Raw genomic sequence first — 25,010 nt, 5'->3', positions numbered from 1 at the left:
CCTTTTTCAAATGAACCCATTCTTTGCCCTTTCCCGTTCACCGTGTGTGCGCCGGGCTATTTTCGCGACTTTTTGATAACCTTCACCGGCACGACGGGCACGAACGAATCACGGTGGGCAGAAGGAACGTCAAAAAATTTTATCACATCATCCTTCATCCTTGCACGGAGGGGAGACTGTTTTCATCCGCTCCTCTCGCTCGTTATCGCGGCGGACTATTTCGTTTCTAGACCAAAAGTTTAACCCGGCGTTCCGCGCAAATTCGCCGCAAAAAAACCCCGCAGTTGCTGCTTTTCCACCCAAAGTGACCCCCCTCCCATCGAAATCTAGCCCCGTCTTCGCAATGACCTCTGTGACGTTCCGGCTGGGCAAGGCGTTCCACGTACCGGTTAGGTAATAATACGATTTTCTTTTGTTTGCTTTTCGCTCATTAACCGGAGCAAGAATATGCGTATTAATTTCGTTTTGACCGACCTCCGGTCACCCTCTGCTTGAAGGAACCTTGCGACGACCTCGGCGTTGGCCCGCGATGGCTCCTCCGAATCCTGGCTCAGCAAGCTGCTGGTCCGGAAGATCGAACCGACGAAGGAGTCCCACTCGCGGATGCTGAGCGACAAGGAAATCATCTACGAGCTGCACACGCACAACGTCCGGCCGGATTCGGTCGGGAAGTACCTGGAGAACTAGTAAGTGCACTGTTTTGGTTTTATTGTGCTGGTTTTGGGGGGACTGCTATCGGCACTCGAAGCATCTCTCCTATTGCATTATTGTTTATTTTTGGCTGATTTCGAACGCGAGCTTTAATCTTATCAGTGGAGATTGTATGGCAGTGTGTGGGTGCGTCAATTACGTACTTTGTCGAAGCCAGATCTTTGTGGCTTTCGAAATTAACAATCGCGCTTCGATGACGATCTTATCATAATCATTAAATGCTGTAATCTATAAAAAAATCAGGCAATACTAGGTCAAACAAAAGTAAAACGATTGCCAAACTGTTTTTTTTTTGTAAATTACATTTTCGAATCATGATCATGATGATTCTTGCGCAAAATATCCCGTCACTTTATCTTGTTGGTACTCTTCTTGTTCACGCACATGGCACACTCGCCGATGATTCTTTTGTTTTCTCAGAAAAACACCGACAATTTTTGGTGCAGGAAACTTGGAGTTTGGTATTTGTTCAACCCTGGCCTTTCATTTTTCTTGGCTTGCTGTTTTTTACATATGAGACCGACTTGCCGTATTTTTTGAAAAATATATATTACATACAGTAGTTGTTCGGTAACTGGGCTGAGAACGTAGCCCAGTCACCGAATGTTGCTCGTTAATTGGGCCGAACAAAAAATAACAAGGGGACCACCGATGCATGTTATTTTCCAGATGAAATATAAAAATAAAAGCTACTCAAATTTATTTACAATGCTTACTTTTCATATTTCTTTAATTGTAACTTGAAATTAAACAAAAGTTTGAAAAATGTTTTTTTTATTTATTGAATATGATTTTTGCATCCATTTGGTTCGTTTTGGGTTTTTGACGTTTGTTTGCTTTTTAACTGGGCTACGGCCCAGTTATCGAGCGCCCAGTTAAAATGCAGCCCAGTTAAACAACGCCCAGTTACCGAACAACTACTGTATACTGATAGATTTCCGAATGTATAAAAAACAATTCTAAAAAATATTTTTGGTTATATTTAATCATACAGATTTATTCGAATCTTAGCGTTTCTGCGCCAAAAACCATAGAAAAACACGCAAATTTATGAATTCAGTGTAGTATGCTCATAATTCTAACAATACAAAGAATTCAAACGTGGGTTTCGGTTTGGTGATGTTATTTGACATCCTTTACCCTTGCCTTACAGTTGGCCTAAATCCATTCTAAAGCCCAAAACCAAGGGAGACCCATTAGGTTTTACAGCGTGACGTCACGAGCGCACACGCACACACATTTTTACTGAGACACACGTGCATAAAATGTAAACATTGCAGCCAAGCTGTCAAATTTCTAACCTAAAAACCGAGTCGTGTAAAACTTAATTCTGCCCCCATGGTCCATTCTGCCCCTCTGCCCCTAAGTGTAAGCGCCTAACCATTTATAGTTTGTCTATCAACATTTATTTAAGCGAAAAGTGTATAATTTATAGTTTGAATTTTCAATCTGACTATTATTTACTCAGTATTGTTTTCTCCTGAAATCTTCCCTGATGTTAAGTTGTGTTTATCTGTTGCAATTTGGTCCTAAGCATTTTATTAAAATTAAGCAAAAGTACAGTAGTAATATTTGTATTATGCCTTTGATCATTCCATAAATTTAGTAAGTGCATCTCCAGCGCGGGTAGAAAACATCAAAGCAAATCAATTTTGCTCCCGACGTCAACCCCACCGCGGTACCTCAGTTAAAAAAATAACAAATTAAAAAAAAAAATCAAAAAAATTGAAAATAGAAAAAAATTGAAAAAATAAAAAAAAATTAACAAGATTGAAAAAATTGAAGAAAAATAAGACGAAATTGAGAAAAAATGGCAATTTTAATTAAAAAAACAACAAAAATTAAGGTATTCAAAAGGCATTTTTCAATGTTTGTATTTTTAAATTTTCGAATTTTAAAATTTTTGACTTTTTGAATTTTTGAAAAAGCTATTTAAACGCATTTTTAAATTTTTGATACTTTGAATATTTAAATTTTTAAATTTTTGATTTCTTTAATTTTTGAATTTTGGAATTTTTGAATTTTTAAATTTTTAAATTTTTGAATTTTTGAATTCTTGAATTTTTAATTTTTTGAATTTTTGAATTTTTAACTTTTTGAATTTTTAAATTTTTGAATTTTTAAATTTTTGAATTTTTAAATTCTTGATTTTTTGAATTTTAAATTTTTTGAATTTTTGAATTTTTGAATTTTTTGAATTTTTAAATTTTTGAATTTTTAAATTTTTAAATTTTTAAATTTTGAATTTTTGAATTTTTGAATTTTTCAATTTTTAAATTTTTTGAATTTTTGAATTTTTTGAATTTTTGAATTTTTAAATTTAAGAATTTTAGAATTCTTGAATTTTTGAATTTTTGAATTTTTTGAATTTTTAAATTTTTGAATTTTTTGAATTTTAAAATTTTTGAATTTTTAAATTTTTTGAACTTTTAAATTTTTGAATTTTTTGAATTTTTAAATTTTTGAATTTTTGAATTTTTGAATTTTTGAATTTTTGAATTTTTGAATTTTTGAATTTTTGAATTATTAAGTTTTTGAATTTTTGAATTTTTGAATTTTTGAATTTTTAAATTTTTGAATTTTTTGAATTTTTGAATTTTTTGAACTTTTGAATTTTTAAATTTTTTGAATTTTTGAATTTTAAAATTTTTGAATTTTTGAATTTTTGAATTTTTGAATTTTTAAATTTTTGAATTTTTGAATTTTTGAATTTTTGAATTTTTGAATTTTTGAATTTTGAATTTTTGAATTTTGAATTTTGAATTTTGAATTTTGAATTTTGAATTTTGAATTTTGAATTTTTGAATTTTTGAATTTTTAAATTTTTGAATTTTTGAATTTTTGAATTTTTGAATTTTTGAATTTTTGAATTTTTGAATTTTTGAATTTTTGAATTTCTGAATTTTTGAATTTTTGAATTTTTAAATTTTTGAATTTTTGAATTTTTAAATTTTAGAATTTTAGAATTTTTAATTTTTTGAATTTTTGATTTTTTAAACTTTTGAATTTTTGAATTTTTGAAATTTTGAATTTTTGAATCATACACAAGAGCAGACATACACAAATCTCCAAAACACGCATTCAAAATTTTGCCCCCGGCTTGCCGGTACTTGTTGGTTATCAGAAAATGAGTACCCGACAGGTACCGACACATATTTTTCTTCTGAGCAATTCTCTACTTAAACCGGAAATGGATTTTATTTGTATTTTTTTATTTGGCTCAAACTTTGTGGGGGCCTTCCCTATGATAAAATAAGCTATTTTGTGTGATTGGTTCATCCATACAAGTCTCCATACAATTTTGGCTGCTGTCCATACAAAAATGGTATGTAAATATTCAAACAGCTGTAACTTTTGAGCGAATTTTCTGATCAATTTGGTGTCTTCGGCAAAGTTGTAGGTATTGAGTTGAGGACTTTTGAGAAAAAAATAGGTACACGGATTTTTTTTTGCAGATTTTTTAATCAACTTTTTCTTCACTAAAACTCAATTTCCCAAAATATGTATTTTTTGATTTTCGAGATTTTTTGATATGTTTTAGGGGACAAAAATCCGCAACTTTTGAGCCATAGAGAAACATGGTCAAAAAATCTGCCGCCGAGTTATGAATTTTTGAAAAAATAGTGATTTTTGGAAAAAATCGAAGTTTCATGCAAAAACAAGTTTGACATAATTTTTTAATGCAAAATTAAATTTGCAATCGAAAAGTACAATACAGATTTTTTGATAAAGGGCTCCGTTTTCAAGATATAGCCAAGGAAAGTTTGATTTTATCGAAATATTTGCAGTTTTTCAATTTTTAAAAATAGTGACCATGAGTGACCGTTTCTAATTTTTTTTTTGAAAAGTTCAGAAAATTTGCTATAAAATTGTCTAAGAGACATTAAAGATTGGACCTCGGGTTGCTGAGATAGAGCCGCTTTAAGAAAAAGAAACACGAAAATTGAAGTTTTCTTAATCTCACCAAAACAACCCACCATTTTCAAATGACCATATCTTAGCAAATAATGGTCCGATTTTCAATTTAAAGACATGAAAAATTCGTTAAATTTTCCGATCTCTTCGAAAAAAATATTTTTTTAAAAATTCATAACTCGGCGGCAGATTTTTTGACCATGTTTCTCTATGGCTCAAAAGTTGCGGATTTTTGTCCCCTAAAACATATAAAAAAATCTCGAAAATCAAAAAATATGTATTTTGGGAAATTGAGTTTCAGTGAAAAAAAAATGATTAAAAAATCTGCAAGAAAAAATTCCGTGTACCTATTTTTTTCTCAAAAGTCCTCAACAATACCTACAACTTTGCCGAAGACACCAAATTGATCAGAAAATTCACTCAAAAGTTACAGCTGTTTGAATATTTACAAACCATTTTTGTATGTACAGCAGCCAAAATTGTATGGAGACTTGTATGGGTGAACCAATGACGCAAAATAGCTTATTGGGTCATAGGGAAGGCCCTACAAAGTTTGTCAAATAAAAAAATACAAAAAATAAAAATGGTCGAAATCGGCCGATTTCGTAGAGAGTTGCTTTTCTACAGATGAACTAGAGATCAAATTTGATACCTGCTTTGCTACGTGCGGTGGGAGACTCGGGGGCAAACTCGACAGCAAATTTGGTGGGAATCAAATCGGGTAGCAAATGGTTTAACTTTCGACATTTTCGAAAAATGAAGTTATTTGAAATTTTCAACAGGATTAAAAAGTTTAATAAACATTTAGTATTTCTAGGCATAAATCAACACATAATTATTGATTTTGAAAGTAAACGAGAGCAAAAAGTGATAAAAAACCCATATTTGCCCTCCGCGGTGGGCTTGTTTCGGTGGCAAATTTGCTACCCTAGCGGTTGGGATGACGGTGTTTTTTCAAGGTGGCAAATTTGATCCCGGTATTTATAAGCCGGGTGCAAATTTGATTTGCACCTCAGCGCTGGAGATGCCCTAAGGGCCCGAACCTCCCTTGTTGGAAGAAAAGGGTGAAGATTGAAAACAATATATAGTAAAGGAAAATGTATTGTATAAAGAATCAATAAATATTAAAAGAAAGATAGTAATTTATGAAGTAGATAAAGAATGCTTCTTTATTCCCCTCTTACTTCCACTCCACTCACTGTCTCCCCAAGCACTTCCTCGCTACCACAGGGTGGTCCATCGCTGCCAAACTAAGGGAAAATAGACAGTTTGTTACAGCAGCATCAATTTGTTAAAAAAAGTGGAAAAGCGTTGAGAGATAAGAGAATAAAAAAAACGAAATCAAATGGAGGATAATAAACAGAAGCTATGTTAGAAAATCACTGAAACAAAATAAACAGAAGATAGGTGGTAGCTGAAATAAAAAGAAGAGAAACCCCGTTCTGCGATGTACATCCACAACAGTTGACTCAACATGCTGCGAATCAAAACAATACCGTCTACAATCACAAATTACTTCCCTTTCTCACATTGACGCGCCCCTTTCTTCCCGCCCCGTCTCGACTCTGACCCTCGCTGGTCAAAGGTTTACGAGCCGTTTCCACAGGCCACCAGCTAGGTCATCATGAAAACCAAGCCAACGTGGAGGTAAGAAAATAGGACACTTTGCAAGGAACCAGAGCCATGCTGTTTTGTCCAAACAGCACTACGGTTGTAGTTGGGCTCCTTCCGGGATGTTCTGTTGCCTGGGCGTCAACCGACGAGTATCATCATCTCTTGGCCTGCAAAAAATCTGTTTTTTTTTTCCATAAAAAAATCATTGTATTAATTTTTAAAATCTAGCGTTTTTTAGGTCCTATAAACATATAAAACACAATAGCTTATAAGTTCTTTTAAAAAAAACTTTTGAAATATATTATTTTGATTCTGATTCTTAGCGAAGCTGCACCAAAATTTCACTTTTCATTTTTCAAAGTGGTTTTCTGAATGCAAGAGTTCATGTGGAGAGTTATTTTTGAAAAGGTCATATAAGCTATTGTCTTTCATATGTTTATAGGACCTTTTCAAAACAAACTCTAGATGTTTATTAAGAGTAAATAATTGCAATATGATTTCTCACTTACCTTTTCAAATGGTCCGATATACATAGGAAAGCAATTGCTCATTGGTTGTTTTTAAAATGTAATCTAGTTTTAAATGCGTTTCCTTACTTCAATCGTCAAAAATATTGTCCAAATTAGACCTGATACACAATTAACAAAATTTTTCATGTAAAATCAAATAAACAAAAGAAATGTTCTGCGCACCGTCCAAGATAAAGCCATAAGGCTTTCTAGTCAGAAAATTACCAACACATTGAAAGTATGTTTACATGACAGCTGGACGTTTGTTTGCATCAGGTTTCCTATCTCTTTCTAGCAAAATTTTTTTGTCTGGCGACTTCTAGGGGAGCGTTCTTTTATTACGTAACGCAGTAGGGGGGGAGGGGGGGTAGGAGGCCGTGTTACGCTACATACAAAATTTTTAAAATTTGTATGGAAATTTTGTTACAAGGGGGGGGAGGGGGTCTAAAAGTCCGATTTTTCGCGTTACGTAATAAAAGAACGCTCCCTAGCTGTTTTTTTTTGACTGACCTCCCGATATGTCAGCCAACATACTTCGCAGGGCTGTGACAGCTCGAGCTCGATCATTGTTTGCATCAGGACACTGTGACGATGAGTTCATCATTTTTGGGTTAAATTATATTTTTTTCACTGGGCCTAGAAAGCCTTATATGAGAGTTAATTTCTTTGTTAATTAACAGTTAAAAAACCGTCACATATTTTTATTCAAAATGCTAAAATCATTTTTGTTATTTTTATGAAAAGTTTGCAAACTTAAAAAACAATGCTGTATAAGGCTTTCTAGGCCCAGTGAAAAAAATAAAATTTAACCCAAAAATGACGAACTCCTCGTCACAGTGTCCTGATGCAAACAATGATCGAGCTGTAGCTGTCACAGCCCTGCGAAGTATGTTGGTTGACATATCGAGCAGTCAGTCAAAAAAACCAGCTAGAAGTCGCTTGACATTTTTTTTTTGCTAGAAAGAGATAGGAAACCTGATGCAAACAAACGTCCAGCTGTCATGTAAACATAGAGCTTTATGACGTTTCGCGTACACACACTAGCGCACCATTTGATTTTGCTGTCCGGACAAAATTTAACCTCAATCTTTTTCGTGTACGTACACGCAATACATGCGCACGTAGATTACTCTATACTTTGAATGTGTTGGTAAATTTCTGACTAGAAAGCCTTATTATAAAATTTTATAAATCGATATAATAAAAAAAAAGATGTCTAATAAACATGAGAAATTTCATCTCACAGCAAGAAATCGGTGGAGATTGTATCGTCGAAGAAGGACCTAACCATCGAGCTGATTGGCTCGTGGAGCGTCGATGTGGGCGATTTGGACCAATGTTTGCACCTGTGGCGCTACACCGGCGGCTTCGAGATGGTCGACCAGAGCAAAAAAGTCCTCTGCAGCGATCCGGTAAGAGCTTCCCAGTGATATTCGATGACCGAAATTGTATTTGTGCTTTTGCTTCCTACAGGATTACGTGCAGCTCACCCAGGAGCGGGGCACCTTTTTGCGGTCGCGCCACTTGCAGTACCTGCTGGCGTTCAGCTACTGGCCACAGTTGGCTCTGCGGCAGGACAAGAACATTTACGAGATCCGTTCGTACCGACTGAAGCCGGGCACCATGATCGAGTGGGGCAACAACTGGGCGAGGGCCATCAACTATCGCCAGAACAACGACGAAGCATTTGCTGGGTTCTTCTCGCAGATCGGTCGCCTGTACAACGTGCATCACATTTGGTGTAAGTGCGAAATCATGTGGGGAATAATTCAAAATTACGACATAATTTCCCAACTTTCCAACAGGCTACAAGGATCTGCTGTCGCGCAAGGAAACACGTGAGTCCGCCTGGAGATCGCCCGGCTGGGACGAGTGTGTCGCCTACACGGTGCCGCTGATTCGTGAAATGCACACCCGAATTCTGACTCCGACCGATTTCTCGCCAACCCAGTAGGGAGCAATTCAAATAAGTGTTGCAGGTTTATGCGTTTTGTTTGAAGCGAAAAATGTTTTGAGTTGTTTCATTTTGTCGCTCAAAAGTTGCGTTTATTTAGTTTGATAAGCTCATATACCTTTTTGATACTGGATTGGAACTTACTAGCGTCCAAAATGCATTTAGAAATATTTCCCGGCCACTCTAATAGAAATGTGATTGTTGGAATAATTTGTTCAAAAAAAAAAAAAAAAATCATTTAACATTATTGCGCTTTATTTTGAATGATGGTTTGTGTGCTTCTAAATTGTGAAAAATATATATATTTGTGTAGAACTCAATGTGAATAGCTTTATTTTTTTATCACATGCCTAACAAAAATCGAAGGAAAATGTTCCCATTTTAGTCTCTTTTTTTCAAATCAGCCAAAAATAATATTTTTTGGAACAAATTTTAAACAAAACTTTGGATTTGAAATTATTTAGGATACAGTAGTTGTTGGGTAACTGGGCTGAGAACGTAGCCCAGTCACCGAATGCTGCTCGCTAACTAGGCTGAACGAAAAATAACCAGGGGGACCACCGATGCATAATATTTTTCTGATGAAATATAAACATAAAAAATTCTCAAATTTATTTACAATGCTTACTTTTCATATTTCTTGAATTGGGACTTGAAATTAAATAAATGTATGAAAACAGTTTTTTTATTTGTTGAACAGGCTCTTGGCATCCATTAACCCCTCGGTCATTTCGGTTTGTTTTGGTTTTTTTGACGTTTGTCTGCTTTTTAAGAGGCAGTATTTGTAGATTCTGCTCGGTTTGTTCTAGAGGTCGTATCGAGGTGCTCCGATTTGGATGAAACTTTCAGGGTTTGTTTGTCTATACATGAGATGAACTCATGCCAAATATGAGCCCTCTACGACAAAGGGAAGTGGGGTAAAACGGGCATTGAAGTTTGAGGTCCAAAAGATATGAAAAATCTTAAAATTGCTCGCATTTCCGTAAAACTTCATCAATTCCAACTCTCTTAGATGCATTCGAATGGTCTTTTGAAGCCCTTTAAAACGTGCTATAGACATCCAGGATTGGTTTGACTTTTTCTCATAGCTTTTGCAAATTACTGTTAAAAATGGATTTTTTTAAAACCTTAATAACTTTTCCCAACAGCCTCCAACACCCATACTCCCATAGGTCAAAAGTTAAGGAATTTCATGGACTATAAGCCTACGGTATTAACTTTTTGGCTAATTGCAGTTTTTCTCATAGTTTTACGGTTTTTCTAGAACAAACATTTTACAACGTTAATTTTGGCCCTGTATGCCGAGAAGACGGCACTTTTTGGTCTCAATTTTGTCATATTCGGAATCCTCGGACAATTTCACGTAAGTTAGAAGTATTGGAGTTGTAATATTGGTTTAAAAAATAATTAAATAAAACATTTTTGAAAAAAAAAGATCTTATTTACCCTGTGATCAAGACGTCAAATGCTGTATCAAGTAGGCCAAAACTTGTTTTACTCTTAATCCGACAAAATGCTAAATAATATTTTAATTAATTCTAAATGGCATTTTTTACAATCAAATTCAAAATTACAACACCTCAATCTAATGTAAAATTTTCTGAGGATTCCGAATATGTCAAAATTGAGACCAAAAAGTGCCGCTATGGAGGCCTACAGGGCAAAAACTAACGTTGTAAAATTTTTGTTCTAGAAAAATCGTAAAACTATGAGAAAAACTGCAATTGGCCAAAAAGTTAATACCGTAGGCTTATAGTCCATGAAATTCCCTAACTTTTGACCTATGGGAGTACGGGTGTTGGAGGCTGTTGCAAAAAGATATTGGGGTTTTAGAAAAATCAATTTTTAGCAGTAATTTGCAAAAGCTATGAGAAAAAGTTAAACCAATCCTGGATGTCTATAGCACATTTTGAAGTGCTTCAAAAGACCTTTCGAATGCATCTAAGAGAGTTGGAATTGATGAAGTTTTACGGAAATGCGAGCAATTTTAAGATTTTTCATGTTTTTTGGACCTTAAACTTCAAAGGCCGTTTTACCCCACTTCCCTTTGTCGTAGAGGGCTCATATTTGGCATGAGTTCATCTCATGTATAGACAAACAAACCCTGAAAGTTTCATCCAAATCGGAGCACCTCGATACGACCTGTTTCACATCGGTGAAAAACTCGCTCTTAAGTGGGCTACAGCCCAGTTATCGAGCGCTTACTTTTAATTATTAAAGAGTTTTTATTGCCAACTACTTCCAGTTGATTCAAATTTTCATTAAAGCTTTTCCCACCGTGCATTTGCATCCAGTGCAAAAGAACACGACAAACCACTGAGAATTTTGGCTTGAGCCTCGAGTCGACCTGGCTCGAGATCGAGATCGAGCTCGAATCGAGTCGAGGCTCGAGCCAAAATTCTCAGTGGGAAGTGAGAAGGTGAGAGCACCTCTCTCTCTCCCGAGGTGAGACGACCGATGAGCCCCAGCCATGCCAGGAGTACAGAAAAATGAGCACATTACAGATTTTCAAGATACAGAAAATTCAAGTACACTCAACCCCCGGTGGTTGGTCACTTTTTCGTTTGACACTTTTTTAGTTTGTACCCCGTTAGTTGGCCAAGGTCAAACTAAAAAGTGACGAACTGTCACTTTTTACACGGCGCTCACGCACACTATCAAAACAAGCGTTTGGTAGTTTGTGTGAACTCCGTGTAAAAAGGGTGTCAAACTAAAAAGTGACCCCGTTCGTTTGACATCAGCTGGTGTCAAACCAACGGGGTTTGAGTGTAGTGGAAATATGTACTTGTATTTATGTTTGGCAGGTTAATAGAGGTTTCTACGTGCGCATGTATTGCGTGTACGTACACAAAAAAGATTGAGGTTAAATTTTGTCCGGCCAGCAAAATCAGATGGTGCGCTAGTGTGCGTACGCGAAACGTCATAAAGCTCTATTATTCGGTCCTCCTGTTTCTATCCAATTTGCCGATTTTCACTATTGGCTGCGCTAGGGTCTGATTAGATTAGATTAGAGATTAGGATCCACTGGGTTCCCTCTGGAACGACCCTTTCTGTCAAGAAGGGCTGTGAAGTTATTTTTTTTAAATTAATTTAAAAATCCATGTTAAATTTTTTGCGCCAGTATAAAGGGTCATTGTACTCTGAACAATAAGCTTTATCGTTGTGAACAATAATATCACAAATTGTTACTTTTCACATTTTCTCATAGACAACTTCCCAAACCCCTATCAATTGAGTCCTAAAATTATGCTTAAATCAGTGATATTATTGTTCACAACGATAAAGCTTCTTTTTCTGAGTACAATGACCCGTTGTACGACCGCAAAGGATTTGACATTGATTGTTAACCGTTGTACATAAAAATTGGCATAGGGCTTTACTCCCCATGTTCGCATAAATGCCCCATATGCATTTTGGTCGATTTTCAGTTAGATATTGGACTAGCTTCCATTTTCACTTTACTTTATGCTACACTAATAATACTTACCACTTTGTTCCATAAATTCAAGAATTCACAGCAAGTTTGTTTGTCCCATCTGAAAAATGTTCAAATATGAGTCCCATAGTGGAAATGCTCACAAATGAGACCTACTTGGGAATATTAGATCTCAAACTTACCTTTATTACTAGCTCAAGTCTTCGCTTTTTACTCGAATTCACTAATCCGACCAGGAACACCAGGTCCATTCGCCAACAACTCGTACAAATCAGAAAAAGGTATTTATTTTTTTATTTTTTTAAACTTGAAAAATTCTGCCATTTTCTTCTCAGAATTTGTTTACAACTGGGATTACCTTGGCAGCATGCTTCGATCGGGCTAGTATGCGAACATTTTGATGTGCTATGAAGAAAATGTTCGCATACCAAGTCCCATCCTGTGTACTTTTTCAAATCGAAAAAGCAAAATCAAGACAAATTCCAAAATAAACTTAACAAAGGCATAAAAAAGAGTATGTGCTTGCTTAAAATGCATATGGGACAACTTGCTTAAAATGCATATGGGACATTTATGCGAACATGGGCAATTTAGGGCCCAATTTTTCCTATTCTAAGGTGTCTTATCTCGTGTCTTATAAAAAAATTTAATTTTGTCGGCAAAATTTAAAAAAATGTTCAAAAAATTAACGTGTATTTTTCGGGACTTCAGGTCAAAACTGGAGCTACTAAACTTTAACCAAACAAGCTCAAATTTTCAAGCTAGTCTCTGGGACTATAGTGTTTGAAATTCCGGTTGATTCGAACGCATTAAACACTTTTGTCTTTTTCGTTTTTTTCATATGAACCACGCTAACGAATATGCACTCGTACACTCAAGTAAAAAGTATCCTTTTTTCAAGTTCACCCGTCGTCACCCTTTAAAAGGGTATCGAAAATGTACTGAATTTGACATACCCTTTTAAAAGGATTTCCGTTTGGGCTGTAGTCCCGATTCGCCCCATTTGACGAGAGGGCTTTTGTTAATTTGATTTGGTTAACCGTGGTGGATTTTCTTGAAATAATTCAAACTGTCAAAAATTCACCAAAGCATCTACCGGTGAATACTTTTCTACCACAGATTTTTGTGCGATAAATGTGGTAGATGCTTTGGTGGATTTTTGACAGTTCGAATAATTTCAAGAAAATCCACCGCGGTTAACCAAATCAAATTAACAAAAGCCCTGAGGTATTAATAGAGTTATCTACGTGCGTATGTATTGCGTGTACGTACACGAAAATAAAGTGAGGTTAAATTTTGTCAGGCAGCAAAACCAAATGGTGCGCTAGTGTGCGTACGCGAAACGTCACAAGGCTCTATTTTCTAATCTGCTAAAAGTCTGCAAACAATTCTGCGTAGATAAAAACCTGCAAATCTGGCATCCCTGACGTTCTGCTGAGCTACCTGTCATCTGCGTCGCCCTCGTTCGTGTGTCAGTCAAACGCGAAGTGAGATCCCCGTCAAATTTTGCAGTCGCGTTGCTGAAAAATCGAAAACTCGCAGGAAAATCTCCCGTAAATCGTCGCGTTTTCCGCCGTGTGGAACCGTTTACTTTCCGCTCCGACCTTCGGGAAGTGTTTGTGCGCGCGCGTCGATTCCGTCGTCGGTGCGTTCCCGTTGCGGGCGGAACCGATTCCGGCCACACAAAGAGGCTTCCGCGAGCGCGAGGGGGCAAAATGTCTGGCGATTGATGACCGAGGCAAGGCCCTCTGCTGATTGGAGGAGTGTGTGTGTGTTTGATTCGTGTTAAGGTATGACCTCCGCCGGGGTTTGTTCCGGGGGTGGACAGTTTGGCAGGTCGGGGTCGTGCTTCCGGAGCGCGGAAATTTGCGTCGAAAGTGTCGATTCTGGTCAATCAAACACGTCTCGGGTTGACTGAAAAGGAGAAGGAGGAGGAGGAGAAGAAAAGGGGCCTTTCCCTCAGCTTCACTCCTTGCTGGTGCTGCTGCTGCTGCTCTTGAACGACGACGACGACGTCGGTGTGAAGAGACTTGTGTGTATTTGATTTTTTTTTTGTGTGCAATCGCCATTTTGTGTTCCGACGGATACCGAAGATTGGCAGGTTCGGGGCCGCGGGACCGTGTTCCGAACCGGGGGCTAGGACACCGAGCTGCGGGAAGACCGTCTTGAGGTGTGGGGTTGGATTAGGTTGCCCCAGCAAGGCAGTCTTGTCCGCCAGGGGGTGAGCAAGATTCGCTCGCGACGTCATCGAAAGAGGCGCTCCCCGAAAAAAGAGGAAAATTACGAACGGGGATTCGGAAATTGTCCAGCGGTCAACACGCCCAAACCGTGGTCAAATACTCATGGTGGCCAAGGTTGTCGGGCGAGCGGTCACCATGGCCAGTACCCGCTGGAAGTGACCCGCCCTCTGACTGTTCCGTCGCGCACGGCGAAGAAGGGATCGATAATACGGCAGCAATAATTGCTTGCGCCTTTGCCTCAAAAGAAGAAATCGCAAAGAAATCAGCGCGCAGCCACAGCCACAGTCTGCGTTTTGACGTTTCTCGTACGGGGTCGATTGAGCGCCGCAGATTACGGTCATAGCGGGCGGAAGTGGTCCGTTTTGTGCCCGAGCTCAATTGAGTCTCGCGCGGACTTGAAGGAATTTAACGAAGACAGACGAATTCATGCTTGTGGGAAACTCTTGCTGGGGTGAATCACGGCAGGCAAGTGTGATAACGTGCGTAAATTGAAACATGCTCTGAAGAAGAAAAAAAAAACAGTCTGGATGACTGCGGATCTTCGCAGTCCGTCAATCTGATATTGCAGGGAATTCGATTGAATCGATTTTCTTTCTCATGTGCGTGCGCGAAATGGTTTGAAAGTCTCGATTGAATTGTAATATCATTACAGTGTACGATTTCCACCAAAAGAAAATCGCTCCCGAAATTCTCCAAGAAAATCAATCTGCCGATGATTTTTTGTGGCTTTCCTTGTCAGACCACTTAATAATATTTATTTCACTTGGTTTACGCACACTGCCCATCTACAAAATGTGGCAGGTCATTTTTCGACGTGTGACGTTACAACAAGTACTGTATTTCAATTACGAAATTTTTGTACTCAAACATGTGTAGGTCATTGCTTTTTTTTTGCACTTGGCGCGTCAAAAAACTCAGTTTTTATTTTCAAAAAATCATATGGCGGAAACGTACTGGTCGATATCGAAATTTTATTTTATATTTTGGGAAATTTTCCAAGGAATCCAATAAAAATATTTTCAGACAGAGGCTCTTTTACCCAGACACGGTCAAAACGTCACTTTTAATTGAAAGGATTAGTTTGTCTTTTATTTGCGTCCAAAACAGCTGAAATCGGTTGAAATGACACAAAGCTATGTATTTTTGATAAAAGCGTTTTTTTTTTGCAAAATTTGCCGTTTTTGGGACCACCCTTGCATGGTGTAGGTCACCCTAACGGCCAAAAAGAAAAGAAATGCGGGTCTAATTATTTAAACTAAGGAACCTCCAGAAAATTTTGAACACGCTCGGAAAACTTTTTTTTCGGTCTCGGTTTCTGCTCTTTTTAAATGGAATTGCTGTATATATAAATCAGTAGGGTCCTAAAGCCCTATGTAGATTAAAAACACGCTTAAAAATTTGCTTAAAAATCATTTCTGGTCACTTTTTTTATTTTAATGCAAAAAAAAGTTGGCAAGACAACATTTCGAGCCAAACATTTCATTAGGGCACAAAACCAAAAACCGCGATTTAAGAAAATCGCTGGCAAAAAGTGAACAACTTGTTTCAATTCCTATTTAAAAAAGAAGCTTGACTGATGGTATTTTTACTTATGATACGATAAAACACATCATTATCCTCAACTCTGCTTTTTAATTTATGTTGATTTTCGCAATAAAACTCATTATTTAAAAAAAATCTCGTTATTAGGCCCTTTTAACTTTCCAATTGTTGTTCATAATGGGCCCTGCAATTTCAAAGAGAATTGAAAGGGCACTAAAGCGCTGATTGTTGATTTTGATGATGTTTATAGGCCTTTTTGTTTGGTTAGAAATAATGAGGAATTCAGCGAAAATTTTGATATTTGGTGAAGTTTTGTGATCGAATGTTGTAGATAAGGTATGTGAAACATAAAAATTCTTCAAAAGTGTACTTAACAGCAGCCGCGGGGCCGTTTTAAATATGTATTTCGACGAAGTTTTTTTTTTTCTGCAGAAATCCTTGGTGAAACGTAAACCAATCTTTGTTTTGAAGTGAATTAGTGTTAAGAATGTATGGAAAGTTCACTTTATAGCATAGAAAGTTTCTTAACCACGAAAAACTAACGAAAAAGAAAAGGGAAAGAATTGAACTTTTTTTCTGGTTTGAAACCAAAATTGTTATGTGCCCTTTTGTGTTTTTGATTTTTTCAATAGAAAATTGTTTGCTATCAATCTGATTCTTGGAGGGCATGTAGGGAGTGTCCTAATGAATGGAATAGTGGAATAACCCCAAATGTTAACGTTTTGGTTTTGTGCCCTAATGAAATGTTTGTCTCGATTTTTTTTCGATGGATCGACACCATGGTCCCCTTGGAAAGAGCTGTCAAGTAGCAAGGTAGTTATGTAGATTAGATAAGGTAAGGCGGGAATTTCCAGCTGTCAAAATAGTTAGCACGAAACCCGGATTTTATATGGAGATTTTCAGAAAAGTGAAAATTTGACCATTTTACGGGCAAATTTCACCGGATTTTTTTTCTGTGGGGTTGCGTATTTCGGTTCAGTTTGACATGCTTAAGGTTGTACCTCATTTGGCATAATGGACATTTGGCATAACGGGTTTTCAAGAAGGACGTTTGGCATAATTATTACTGTTTTTTTGTTTTTTAAAAGTATTTTTCATTTTTACATATGTAAATGTATTGTTTTTTTACCTTTTTTATATTACTTTAAGAGATTATGTTTCGAAAAATTAGGTATCTCTATATTTTTTCCACAATAGTAAATTGTTTCCTTTTTGAATAATACACAATACAGCATTTTAATGAAAGATGAGAAAAACCCTTCAAATCTTCGGCAATGGAGACAATTTTGCTTTTTTTTATGTTCTGTAATTAAGTTTTTTTTTACAATTTTCGCATCTTTTTTATATTCAACTTGAAGAAGGAAAATTCTCTTATAGATGTTCTCTTTAAACATTCCTATCACTTCTGCAATTTTTCTCTGTTGATTTATTTTTTCGCAATAAAATTGTTTATGCAAGTTCCCCTCTTTAATTTTTTTCAAAACCAACCTTAAAGACAGGACAATTTAAAAATAAATAAATGCTAATTAAATTGATTTTTTAAATAGATGTAGGTGAAAAAAATAAAAAAATAATGCGCTTGTCAAACATTTAAAGAGTAGCAAAATGTTAATCTTTAAAGAGACGTTTCCTTCTATAAGTTGATTTTTATATAAAAGAAGGGAAAGTTTCATAAAAAAACCCAATTTTCAAATATTCAAAAAGTAGTTTTTTTAGAGATGTTCCCTTCTAAAAGTAGGGAAAATTTCATAACAACTCATTTGCCAAATATTTAAAGAAAGAAAAAATGTACATATGTTAAGTTGAATATTATGGAAGAGAAAATTGCATAAAAAACAATAATTGCAAAATATTGAAAAAAAAAAAAACAAATGATTTTGCCTTCTTTAAGTTTTAAAATAAAAGAAGAGAAAAGTGCTTTGAAAAACTTATTGCATTTCTGTAAAGAAGTGCAAAATTCAGATTTTGGTTGAATTTTAAAAAGAAGGGAAAATGGAAAATAGAAAATAATCTGATTGCAAAATATTTAAAGACTGGCAAAACTTACATCACTTTGTTACGTTGAATTTAAAATAAAAGAAGGAAAAATTTAATACAAAAAATTAGCAGCAACGTTTTTCAAAGGAGAAATATCTTGATATTATATAAACTATTTTTAAATACATTTCTAAGTAAATTTATGAAAAATTGCAATTTAAAGCGGTGTACGCACTTCGGAAGGAACCGGTCAAGAAAAAAATCAAATTGGCAGCAGCGGCAGCTAGAGCAAGCCAGAGAGGGTGAAGAAAAGCCCCAAGAAATCGCTCCCTCTTCTTAGTTCTGCTGTTCGTAAAGCTATTTCTTGACCCCTTTCCTTCCGATCAGCGTACTAGCCTTAAAGCTTTTTTTATCTGTTTAGTAAGAAAATAGGAAAAAATGCTTTACACTATTTTTCTTCACAAAATATAAATACTTTATACTTTTTAAAGAAATAAATACAAAAAAGCTAGCAATGATGCCAAACGTCCATTATGCCAAACGTCCTTGATGATTTTTGAGCGAGTTATGCCAAACGTCCCTGATGTCTTGGACCAATTATGCTAAACGTCCTTCTTGAAAACCCGTTATGCCAAATGTCCATTATGCCAAATGGGGTATACCCGACCAAAGAGCAAAAAGTAAACAATCTTGGTCTTCGACGTAGGTGCACACAAATCAAGAAAATAAAGTTTGAAAAAGAATTTTATTTTTCCAATTCAATGACTGGTTTTGGACTGCAACATTGAATGTACGCCAGAAAATTATTAAACAGTGCGGCGTCTTGTACACTGACAATCAAATAAACAGTTAAAAGCCTCATTCTTCCACTTTAATTTTTGATCGCGTTTTCGGTTTACACCTGAACAATCTTGAAATTATTTATACGGATTTGTGATTCCCCTCTTTCCATTCCCTTAAAATCCGGTTTTCGTGCTAACAAACTATTTTGACAGCTTGAAACCCCGCTGTTTCACACGGCCTTGGCTTACTGTTCGGATTGTGGTGGACTGTTTTTCGGTTTGGTACCACAGAGGAAACACTTTAACTTAAGGTTCGGTTTTATTTAACTTTTCCGTTTCACTGGTTAAACTATTCCTCTTGGGGCTGCTGCTGCTAGGCGCTGCTTCCTTTCCGTTCGCGAGTGGAGAACTTTCTGGTCCTCGCTTGGCTTTTCTCTTCGTTGTGTGTTTTGTTTCGTACGTCGGCTGCAACGCGCCGTTAATCAGCATGGGCGTCGTCGTGCGGGAGGGGCGACACCGAACATCCTCCCCCCGGTTGAGTCTGCTCAACCTTAGAAGCTTCAACTGGTAGGTTGTCCTCGATCGGAAGGATGGAGATCTTGTTGATGGGGCGCCGGTAGGTCGATCCGTTCACGGTCACGTCAACTGCTCGTACAAATCCGTCTTCTCCTGGATAAACCGCCGTGATTCGTCCTAGCCTCCAATTAAGGGGTGGCAGAACTCGGTCGTGAAGCAAGACGATCATACCGACACGAACATTTGGCATTGCGCGCAAGTTTTTCTTCCGTGGTTGCAGTGTGTTTAGATATTCACGACTCCAGGCACGCCAAAAGTGCTCACGCATGAGCTGCAGGTGTTGCCACCGATCCAATCGGCTGGCGTTCAAATCCTCCAGAGACGGTTCAGCCGGGGCGGTGAGAGGACGGCCAATCAGGTAATGTGCCGGTGTGATCACCAGCGGGTCGGCAGGATCGTTGGACACAGCGAACATCGGGCGCGAGTTCAGTACGGCTTCGATTTCAGTCAGCACCGTTGAGAACTCTTCGTAAGTCAACTTTGCATTACCTACGATGCGCTTCAGGTGAGTTTTAGCGGATTTTACAGCTGCCTCCCAGAGCCCTCCGAACTCGGGAGCGTCCGGTGGAATAAAATGCCACTCGATCTCACGTTCTTGGCAAAATTGTACGATGCGCTGAACCGCTAGCTGATCCCGGAACTGCTTGTGAAGCTCGTGCAATTCGTGGTGAGCGCCCTTGAAGTTAGTTGCGTTGTCCGAATGCAACTCTTGAACGCACCCTCTGCGACTGATCATCCGTCGAAGTGCCGCCACGAATGCGTCGGTGCTGAGATCGGACACGAGCTCCAAATGCACCGCTTTGGTGGCCATACAGACAAAAACTGCCAAGTATGCCTTCACAAGAGTGGGTCGACGAGAACCTTGCTTGACCCAAAATGGACCGGCGTAGTCAACTCCAGTGGCGGCAAAGGTGGTGAAGGAACAACTCTCGCTGGAGGTAAATTTCCCATCAGCTGCGTTGTACGAGTGGGGTCACACCGGAAGCACTTAACGCATCGCCGCGTAATTTTACGGATAGTAGATCTTGCGTTTAGCAACCAGAATCGTTGACGCAGGGCGTTTACAAGTCCGTTCTGACCGACATGCACAAAATCGATGTGCATTTCCTCTATCATCTTCCTCACCAGCGGGTCCTTGTCCGGGAGGATGATTGGGTGTCGACATTCAAATGCAAGCTGTGAGCGATCGAGACGACCGCCAACTCGGAGTAATCCTCGTGAAGGATCGGTCGGAGGTTTCCGATCCGTTTGCAAGGCTCGTTGAGGCGAACGCGCCGAATCTCGTCTCCCAGATGAACGAGTTGAATCACCTTCAGTATTGCTTCCCTCGACTTGCGCAGCTCTATGATCGTCAAGATCTGGCCGCTCCTACGTTCAGCGGGTTTCTTCCGGCAGTTTTCGGCAAAACGCAAAGCGTAGCCGACGATTCGTTGGATCTTACGGAAGCTACTGCATCGGGAGAAGAGTGGGAAAGGTTCGATACTCACAGTAGGTGCTGCGAAGACTGCGTTCATCTCAGGGAGGTCATCGTCTGGCACTGCTTGAGGCTGCACAGTCTGGTAATTTGCGTAGGCGAGAAACTCCGGGCCGTACCACCAGAGCCGGTTGTCGCGCAGAAGTTCTGGCACCTGACCGCGGGAAACTATGTCCGCAGGGTTGTTCTCCGTGTTGATATACTCCCATCGGAAGCCATCGGTCTCGTCTTGAATGACAGCGATGCGATTTCTCACGAACTTTTTCACAAGACGTGTCAACAGAAGAGCACCGCAGCACTCCTTCCGAGGGATGGACAGCTCTTTCAGGGGGGCCAGCTTGGACTTGCTGGTCAGCAGCGACATCTTTGCCGAGCCGTCGGCAAAAATGCTTCGCAAATACACACAGGCTCCGTACGCTACGTTGGAAGCATCTGCAAACCCGGGCAACTCATAAGCTACCGCGTTGTTCGCCGTTACACGTCTCGGAACTTGGATCTGATTGAGCTTCGCCAGTGACGCTTGAAGATCCTGCCAATGGCGCGCCACCTCTCCTTCGAGCGGATCGTCCCAGTCTGCCTTGATTTTCCAAAGATGCTGCGATTGTAGTTTGGCGAGGACGATAGCAGGCGAGAAGAGCCCGAGTGGGTCGTAGAACTTAGCAACCCCAGCGTAGATCATTCTTTTGGTTACAACATCACTCGTCGACGGCCGGGTTTGGTTGGCAATCAGTAGGGTATCTGCTTCAGGGTCCCAGTGCAGTCCTAGAACCTTGATGACCTTGTTCGCGCCACTCTCCTCCAGCGGCACTTGCGTTTCACGTTCTTCTACAGGCATGTGCTTGAGGAACTCTACCGAGTTGGAGCACCATTTATGGACTGGGAAGCCACCGTGTGCGAGAAGCTGTTTCAGTTGTTGCTGCGCCTCAATCGCTTCCAACACCGTTTCGGCTCCTGAGAGCATGTCGTCCATGTAAACCTCCTGCTTAACGATCCTTGCTGCAATCGGGAACTCGTCCTTCTCTTCTTCGGCCAGCTGGGCGAGGCATCGGGTTGCTTGGTACGGGGCTGATGCGGTACCGTACGTAACGGTGTCGAGTTCAAGCACCCGCAGCGGCTGTGTTGTCTGCTCTCGCCAAAAGATCCGTTGGTAGTGTCGATGTTCGGGGGCCATCAGAATTTGACGGTACATTTTGGAGATATCCGCCGTAAACGCAACCTTGTGAATCCGAAACCGCAACATGATGGCGTACAGCTCGCTTTGCACTACCGGACCGACGAGGAGAACGTCGTTCAGTGCCAAGTTGTTCGGGGTCGTCCTTGCACTGGCATCAAAAACAACGCGGCACTTCGTGCTCGAGCTCGAGGGCCGCAGTACTGCGTGGTGCGGCAAGTAGAAGTTCTTCTGGCCTTGTGGGTCGTCTGCTTCAATCACTTCGTGGCAGTGGCCGAGAGCTTCGTATTCTCGAATGAACTGGATGTACTGGGTTCGGAGTTCCGGGTTTCGCATCAATCGCTTCTCGAGCATCAGGAATCGCTTCAGGGCAAGATCTCTGCAATCATCCAGATTGACCACGTTTTTCTTGAAGGGTTGCTGGACCACGAATCTTCCTGTTGGGTCACGTCGATAGGTGGACAGGAAGTGAGATTCGCAAGCAGCTTCTTCTCGCGAAAGTTTCGGGACGTCCGGCAAATCCTCAACTTGCCAGAACTGCTTCATCATTGTCTCGACGTCCTCCACGGTGGCCATGTTAGAGTGCTGAATTGGTACGTCCGCGACGTACGGTTCCTTGAGGACCCCAGCAACGACCCATCCCAAATGGGTTTCTCGCAACTGTGGCAGATTATCTGACAGTCGGAGGTGCCTTGGTTTCAGGATGTCAAAGAAGAGTTCGCCGCCGATCAGCATGTCCACCTTGTCTGGGGTATGGAAATCTTGGTCGGCCAGTACAACTCCTTCCGGAAGACGCCAACCACTGACGTCGATCTTTCTTGTTGGAATTTTTCCAGTCACTTTCGGTGTGACCAGACACTCAAGCGCACAGGCGAAAGAGGATACTCTGGATCGGAACTTCACTAGAACCTTGTCGCGGGCGTGGGTTCGCAACTCGTTGATTCCGGTGATAGGGACATTTGCTGGCTGCTTCTTTACTCCCAAACGGTTGGCCAGTTCCTCGGTCACGAAATTGACTTGGGAACCGCTGTCGAGAAGAACACGGCAAGGTTGGGGTTTGCCGTGTTTGTCGAGGGCATCTACCACTGCGGTCAGCAGTAGAACAGTCTTGGACCTGGTGGGAAACAGGCTTGAGCAGGATGCAGACACATGACGTTCTTCCGAACTCGGCGCCTCCTCTACGGCAGGCTGGAGTGCTGTTGCTTCGGCAACGACTAATGGCTTGGGCTGGACGGCACGTCCAGGGAGTGACGCTGCGTCATCGTGCAACAACGTGTTGTGACGAGCTTCACATTTTCGGCACGCTTTCGTAGAAGGACACCCGCTCACGAAGTGTCCCTTTCGCAGACAGTTGTAACAGAGTCCAGCTACTCGCACCTTTTCCCTCCTCTGGGGCATGGACAGAGAGGTCAAGGTCGAGCACTGGTAGTTACCGTGGGAACCACCGCAAAAGTCACACGTCGACTCGGATGCCGGAATGGCCGCCACGGCATGACTTCTCTGGGCTGGTTTGAACGTAGGTTTCTGCTTGGTTGCTGGTGGGCCTTGGTACTCGAACGCCACCTCACAGTTTTCCAGAATGTGGGCTCTGGACTTCAAGAACTCCATGGTCGGAGCGTATTTCGGTAACTCTCCCTTCTTCTGCGTAGCCTCCCAGGCTTTACGTGTGGACTGGTCGAGCGCGTTAGTGATCAGAAATACAAGCATGTGCTCGGACACGCCAGTCAACTCCTGTTTCAGGTACCGCAGGCTCTCCACGTTGCGCGTAACTTCGTTTATCAGAGATCGCAATTCATTATGCGACTCGGACGTCATCCTTTTCAGCGACAGCAGGGCTCGTAGATGAGACTCGACGATCACACGCAGGTTATCGAAGCGTTCAGCGAGGTCGGCCCAGGCTTGTTTGTAGTTACCCTCGTTCAACACCTTCGCGTCAATGCTCCCTTCGGCTTCCCCGACTAGCGCCTTTTCGAGATGGTACAACTTCACCACGTCTGAATCCCCGGAGTTGGCCATCAGGTCTAGAAAGATGGCTTTGAATTTCGGCCAGTTTGCGTAACTGCCGTCAAACGAGGGGATTGGCACTTTCAAGGGGCGTTGCTGGACAACAACTTGCGGCTTGGTATTCGACGGCGTTGCATCTCGGTTCTTGGCCTCCAGATACAGCTCTTCCACAGTCGTCGAGACCTCGAAGTACATGTCTTCGAACTCTTGGTAAATCGCAACTTGAGCCGGAAGTTCGTCGTCCGTTATCCACGTCATGACTTCATTGTGGCACCCGTTATATTCCTTGAAGGCGGCCGCCAGCATCTCCTTCATGACCTTGAGCGGTCCCACAGCAAGCTGCTTCTGCTTCTGCAGGTTCCGACGGACACCAACGATTCTCTGCCTCATCTGCTCTCGAAGCCGGAACAGGCCTTGTAGTTCCCTTGGAACTTGTTGTTGCACTTGCTGATTCGGGTTCCGGACAATGGCGCTCCGTACAGGGACAGCGAGTTTCTCTTCCGGAAACCCGATGAATCCGGTGTCGTCCGCCGAATGCATCGATTCGCGGTCATCATCACTGAATTCACCATCGGACATTGTTCCGGTTCACTTTTTGAAGTGGCGCACACACACACACGACTGGCTTTACACTTTTCGAACGCGATTCCGAACGTGTTTAAACACGTTTGCAGCGCGAGGCAGCAGCAGGAAACACTTCCAATCCGGTTCGGGATGGACCACTTTTATGTTTCACACGGCCTTGGCTTACTGTTCTGATTGTGGTGGACTGTTTTTCGGTTTGGTACCACAGAGGAAACACTTTAACTTAAGGTTCGGTTTTATTTAACTTTTCCGTTTCACTGGTTAAACTATTCCTCTTGGGGCTGCTGCTGCTAGGCGCTGCTTCCTTTCCGTTCGCGAGTGGAGAACTTTCTGGTCCTCGCTTGGCTTTTCTCTTCGTTGTGTGTTTTGTTTCGTACGTCGGCTGCAACGCGCCGTTAATCAGCATGGGCGTCGTCGTGCGGGAGGGGCGACACCGAACACCCGCCTTACCTAACTAATCTACATACATCGGTCAAGTAGGACCTTTTCTGTCAAGAAGGACCGTGAGGTTTATATTTCA

The 25,010-nt window shown here is 40.3% G+C and overlaps 3 protein-coding genes across 3 annotated transcripts in view; 2 read left to right on the top strand and 1 right to left on the bottom strand.

The window, feature by feature from the left end:
• The first annotated feature begins 132 nt into the window (after positions 1-132).
• On the top strand, positions 133-9,023 carry LOC6046879 (protein NipSnap). Its single transcript, XM_001863973.2, has 5 exons — positions 133-393; positions 498-686; positions 7,996-8,161; positions 8,223-8,490; positions 8,555-9,023. The coding sequence occupies exons 1-5, from the start codon at positions 344-346 to the stop codon at positions 8,701-8,703; spliced, it is 822 nt and encodes a 273-aa protein (XP_001864008.1). The 5' UTR covers positions 133-343; the 3' UTR covers positions 8,704-9,023.
• A 4,581-nt stretch (positions 9,024-13,604) lies between these two features.
• The window catches only part of LOC6053746 (serine/threonine-protein kinase Tao), a 34,181-nt gene continuing 22,775 nt past the window's right edge, over positions 13,605-25,010 (top strand). Inside the window, exon 1 of the mRNA XM_038259068.1 lies at positions 13,605-13,929. The gene's annotated coding sequence lies outside the window, so the exon portion shown is untranslated. The remainder of the gene's footprint in view (positions 13,930-25,010) is intronic.
• LOC119768941 lies at positions 20,378-24,484 on the bottom strand. The gene has a single exon (XM_038260769.1). It carries the CDS (start codon positions 24,482-24,484, stop codon positions 20,378-20,380), a length of 4,107 nt encoding a protein of 1,368 aa, XP_038116697.1.

This window comes from Culex quinquefasciatus, chromosome 3 (genome assembly GCF_015732765.1).
Source record: "Culex quinquefasciatus strain JHB chromosome 3, VPISU_Cqui_1.0_pri_paternal, whole genome shotgun sequence".
Taxonomy (NCBI): Eukaryota; Metazoa; Arthropoda; class Insecta; order Diptera; family Culicidae; genus Culex; species Culex quinquefasciatus.
Note: the sequence above shows the minus strand (reverse complement) of the source record. Positions and strands in the feature narration are given on the sequence as shown.